This window comes from Xyrauchen texanus, chromosome 32 (genome assembly GCF_025860055.1).
Source record: "Xyrauchen texanus isolate HMW12.3.18 chromosome 32, RBS_HiC_50CHRs, whole genome shotgun sequence".
Classification (NCBI taxonomy): domain Eukaryota; kingdom Metazoa; phylum Chordata; class Actinopteri; order Cypriniformes; family Catostomidae; genus Xyrauchen; species Xyrauchen texanus.
Genome location: NC_068307.1, coordinates 30,121,108 through 30,126,694, shown reverse-complemented (window position 1 = coordinate 30,126,694; position 5,587 = coordinate 30,121,108). Strand labels below are relative to the sequence as shown.

Below are 5,587 nucleotides of genomic sequence, written 5' to 3'. Positions count from 1 at the left end.
CAACTGGTTTCAATCAATCGCCTATTCTGTCAAGATTACATTCACATTCCTCATATAGAAAGACCTCCGTCACAAATACACACTCTTGCGGCTTCGTCGCTCCTCCACACTGTCAAATGACGCCTACAGAAAACTTCTCTCTCAGCGTGAGGAGAGCGCGCATGCGCACAACGCGTCGTCAAAGAATCAAGTAAATAGAAGCGTTGCGGTGACGTCACCGCTCCCACATTGAGAGAGCTCGCGGGCTGGAGCGCACTCTGCCATGAACTTCGGAGCGTAACTTTGACGGTTTTTTCCGGGCTGGAAAACTATTAAGAGATATATTATTTTTCTTTAGCGCAACAAACAGCACTGGGAGAATTTAGTTGCATATATTCGGATCCCCCTCCCCCACCCCATCCCACATTTAAACCAGCATGTCGTCGGCGGCGGTCGCTGCCTCGCGCAGGCAGTCGTGTTATTTGTGCGATTTGCCCCGCATGCCGTGGGCGATGATATGGGATTTTACCGAACCCGTGTGCCGCGGATGCGTCAACTACGAGGGAGCGGACCGGATCGAGTTTGTCATCGAGACTGCCCGACAGCTGAAGCGGGCGCACGGCTTCCAGGAGGGCAGATCCCCAGGACCCGTGGGCAAACCGGTGAACCACACGGATCCGGGCTCGCGTCCGCCGCACCCGCTGGATCGGTACCCGCTCGCTTCAGACAGACCCCCCAGATTGGGTCCGGAGTATCAGTCGGGCGGACGGCATGCGAACGGGATCCCGGTACCAAACGGCTTCCCGAAGCCCGACGAACCCCCTGAGCTGAACCGCCAGAGCCCGAACCCGCGCAGGACCGGCGCCGTGCCGCCCAATCTGGTGCCGCTTGTCAACGGGACGCTGCCGCCGGTGCACGCGCTCAACGGTAGACCCGTGCAGATGGGGATCCCCCCGGGCGTGTTAACAGCGGAGCATGTGGGCAAGAGAGGGGACGACATGAAAGACAAACATGACGCGAGCGACGGACACAAACGCGTCGAGGACTGGACGCAGAAAGGGAAGATGTTTCGAGACATGATGGCGCAGCAGACGCTCGACCCGCGCTTCAAGAAGGAGCATTTAGTGTTGCAGCACCGCATGGGTTACGAGAGCTCCAGTGCCTTAAAAACAGGTACCGATGCGTCGACGCATGCTTTCAAACTAATCCGTCCATATCGTTCATACTCATATTTTAAGCATTGAGTTCAGGTATAAGACGATGCAAAACATCAGCGCATGCGTTATATGCATGCATTCAGTCAAAGCATGCTTTAAAACTACAGATAATGTGTCCAAACTCTTATTTTATACATGCATTAATTTAGTTGAATAGTCTGAGACATGCTTTAAAACTTTCATATCATAGATAGTGTGTCTAGATTGTTAATACTCCTGATTTATGCAAACTTAAAATAGTATTAGACATCAGAGCATGCTTTAAAACGGTTGATAATGCGGCCAAATTGTTTCAAATAGGGTTTGGAAATATAACATGTGCTTTGTTGCTCGACTTCCCATTTCATCATCCAGGGCACATGGCACATTTTGTGGCAGATAGTTGAAGAGTGCCAACAATGGGTCATGCATGCTAGACTAGTGAAGTGCTGTTTAATGAAGTATTCTGTCTCTAACTTAATTGTTTATCTCTCTCTCTCTCTCTCTCTCTCTACAGACCGAGCTAAGCACACTCGGGGCATTAAAAGGAAACCCTCTCCTGAGCCAGATGGGGAGGGCAACGCCACCAAGCTCAAAGCCGAGGGTCAGCAGTGGTTACCGTCTTCGTCTGACGTGCTGAAGATGCCCTCCGCGGCCCCGCCGGGATTTGCGGCCCCTCCTCCTTCGACTATCTCCCCGCACTCGCGCACAACCCCGCCTGAGGCGGCCACTGCCATGCAGAGCAGGCAGTCACCCATGGCCGCCCTAATCTTGGCTGCTGATAATGCAGGCGCTGGCACCGGCTCGCCCAAAGACGGCAACCAGGTGCACTCTACTACGACAATGGCCGCGGGGCGACGAAACAGCGGAAGTCCTCAGTCGCGGCTCGCCCATAGGGACAGTCTGGGGGTGTCGGGCACAGCTGGTATGGCGACGGTGCATGTGCCAGTCATGGACTCGCAGGGCGGGCATGCCCAGAGCATTCCGGATTCCTCTGTGCCCCCTGGGAGCGTGCCGTTGTGTTGCACCCTGTGTCACGAACGCCTCGAGGACACGCATTTCGTCCAGTGCCCGTCGGTGCCGTCGCACAAGTTCTGTTTCCCGTGCTCCAGAGAGAGCATCAAACAGCAGGGGGCAACAGGTGAGGTGTACTGCCCCAGTGGGGAAAAATGCCCGCTGGTGGGTTCAAACGTACCCTGGGCGTTCATGCAGGGCGAAATAGCCACCATTCTGGCTGGGGACGTAAAAGTGAAAAAGGAACGGGACCCTTGATCTTTTTTTTTTTACAAAAACAAACAAAATGATGACAAATGACAAGCATATACAATTTGAATTGATCACACATGGTAAATCATACTGCATACCACCCGGATGAGAACTAACAGACTTGTACATAAGAACTTAAGGGAACTGTACACTTCGTAAACATGGCTGTATAATTTTCTTGATTTTCCCTTTTTTTGAATACATTGTGTTTCTATATTTTTGGGGCGATAAAATGGCATGTACACACTATAACGGACTATTTCGCCTCCTTTCTCCAAGCGGACTCAGTGTACTAGTAGAACTGGTGGCAGTCCATGCTGAAACACAGGATGTGACTAATACTCTATAAGCACTTGGCAAAAACTCAAACGCTTCTAGCTGTATTGTATGCACTTGTTTAAAAAATACAATTTCTGACCTTGTAATAACAAGTTGACGTGTCTGTTGTTGGCTTATTGTGTGTTGAGTGGCTGTGCTCTCACTGAATCATGCAATACAGATGATGCAACGTCTTCAATGAATCACAACTAAAAGACAAACATGAGTTGGGAGGTTTTATTCTGGTGCATTCATGAGGTTTATGGGTAACAGCGGTAACATATTCAGGGTAACTGATACGACAACTATTAGCAAAGCTAAAGTAATGTGAGAGTGCTTGAATTTGAAAGAGTATCTCTCTCTTTTTATTCATCCTGCGACTTGTATCCCGCTTTGTTTTCGCCCTCCATTCGGAGTAACCTAATGCTGCATCCCAGCCGACATCCTTGTCTATTTTTATTCACTCGCTGTGACTGAAGCTCGTAAACGATCTTTCCTTTTGGCCTTTTTGGGTGGATAAAGACCCGCAACATTAAACATTGCGTCTGCATTAGGATGGCGTGCTGGTTAGTCATTTTAACCTCTGGGAAAATGCCATCTTTTGCACAGTTGATGTATTTTTAGCATTGCTTGCACATAATTGGCCTCTAATTTATTTGCCAGACGTTTTGATGAAACAGAAACATGGAATGTGTTATTTTGCAGTATTGTGGTCTCGTTAGATTTAGATGGTAACAATCAAAATAAACTTTTTAGTAATTATTAATTACAGTTTAGGCTTAAAAATCAATCTAAAACTGGCATTGGACATCAAACTTTATTATAGTAGCAGCATAGTAACATATGCTTCATAAAATGCAACGGATCACGTGGTCGCCCCGCTGGAATTCCTGAGTCACACTCGCCTGCCCCCTCTTCACGGTTCTCACAGCACTGAAATGAATGGAGATCTGTTCTTACACAGGTCACATGTACTCCAGTTAACCCTTTCACAACCGACATGACCTGGAAAACGACTTTTGGTTTAACTGGACTATTTCGATTGCAAATCTTTATTAAACTGAAATTGCTACACGAGTTGCTGCATGTTAACATTTAATTTTAATGCAATTAAGAAAATAGTACTGAGCAAAAAATCGTAGTTTAAATTGATACAGTTGTTTATGTCTTTGTTGCATGTTTTTGGTTTGTTTTTTAAGTATTTAAAATTGAATTGCGTCAAAAGACATGCAAGTGTTGCGATACGTCATAACACACCGGCAGCAAGCGGGTCGATCTTAAGATGCTACATTCAATGAACAGTTTTGGTGCATTGTAATGTAATTGTAACATTGAAAATAGTATGCTACAAAATTTGAGGTTGATTCAGTAAGCTACGTCCTTTACGTGTTTGTTTTGGTTTGGCTTGTTTTTTTTTTAAATAATTCAGTTGCGTCAACTGAAATGCAAGTACTGCAAACTATGTCATAACACACTGGAACAAATCAGAAGCAAATACTGATCCATTTTAAGCTTCTATGTTTTTTATCAGTTCACAATTATGCCGCATTTTAACGTAATTTGAACATTATTAAGTAAATACGGAAAAAGAGTGCTGCAAAATATAGTCAGCTACATCTTTAATAAGCATTTGTTTTGGTTTGGCTTGTTTTTTCTAAAATATTTAATTTAATTGCATCAATAGAGATGCAAGTTTTGCGAGCTACGGCATTATAAAACGCTGGTCGATTGATTGTAAACTGCAAAATTTTTTCAGTTTAAAAGCTTTGGTGCATTTTAATCTTATTTATTATTAGGTAAATAAGAAAATAGGATAATGCAAAAAATCTTTGAATAATCTTCGTCCATTACGTGTTCGTTTTGGTTTGGCTTGATTTTTCTAAAATATTCAGTTGAAATGCAAGGACTGTGAACAATGTCATAACACGCTGGCAGCAAGCAGCTATTTTTGTTCAAATCAGATACAATCATAGATCGATTTTAAGCTTTACGTTTTTTAAGTTAAAAGTTTTTTTGCTTTAACATTGTTCTGTAAATAAGAAAATGGTGTGCCACAAAGGTTTGGATTGTTTTTTTCCAAAAATATTTAATTAATTGAAATTGCGTCAGTAGACATGCAAGTATTTCGAGCTACATCTTAATAACACGCTGTCAGCAAGCAGGTATTTGTATTCAAATCAGAGGCAAATATTGATCTAACGATTCATACGGAATGAGCGGTGGTTGCGTGGAGAATTCCAGCCATGCCAACACTTCGTCGTTCGTCGAAACTCAACACCCTGAGGCTGAAAAGGCTCCCGTCAAAGATTACGTTGCAGTCAGAGACACACAGCTCTTTCAGTCTTTTGTTTGTGCACCTGTCCCACCCTCCCTCGGTGGTTAGATGTCTTCACCCATCACACAAATGTCCTTGTTTTACATGTTTCACAATATCCATAGTTAACCCTTCGGGGTTTTTTTTTATTGCGAAAGGAAATTCAAATTTTGACCATTTCTGGGGATTAGTTCACCTCGCCTTGCAGTAGCAGTCTGTAAGTGAGGTTACAGAAGCTATGTTCAGAATAGCATACTAACATGTTATCTTACTGTTGCTGCAGCATATAGAATGCACACTGCGCATAGAATGCAAGCGCATGGAATATCTGCTGTGTAAAATGGACATAACTACTCTGCAGTATTCAGTAAGTAGGAAGCTATTATTGCATTCCAAACATTGCCAAAGTGTCTGTAAAGTGAAGTGGCTCATTTGCCACGTCAGCAGTTTTGGGCCATTTTACCTCGAGGCTGCTGGAAACCCTTTGAGAGTGCCATGTGCCTGCTGCATTACA

General features: G+C 44.6%; 1 protein-coding gene across 1 annotated transcript; it reads left to right on the top strand.

The window, feature by feature from the left end:
• The first annotated feature begins 233 nt into the window (after nucleotides 1-233).
• On the top strand, nucleotides 234-2,459 carry LOC127625793 (interferon regulatory factor 2-binding protein 2-B-like). Its single transcript, XM_052101147.1, has 2 exons — nucleotides 234-1,152; nucleotides 1,693-2,459. Exons 1-2 carry the CDS (start codon nucleotides 417-419, stop codon nucleotides 2,445-2,447), a joined length of 1,491 nt encoding a protein of 496 aa, XP_051957107.1. The 5' UTR covers nucleotides 234-416; the 3' UTR covers nucleotides 2,448-2,459.
• The last annotated feature ends 3,128 nt before the right edge of the window (nucleotides 2,460-5,587 follow it).

Coding starts and splice junctions, on each gene's coding strand:
- LOC127625793 (XM_052101147.1), top strand. CDS start 417: ATGTCGTCGGCGGCGGTCGCTGCCTCGCGCAGGCAGTCGTGTTATTTG. Junction 1,153..1,692: donor CTCCAGTGCCTTAAAAACAG/GTACCGATGCGT, acceptor CTCTCTCTACAG/ACCGAGCTAAGCACACTCGG.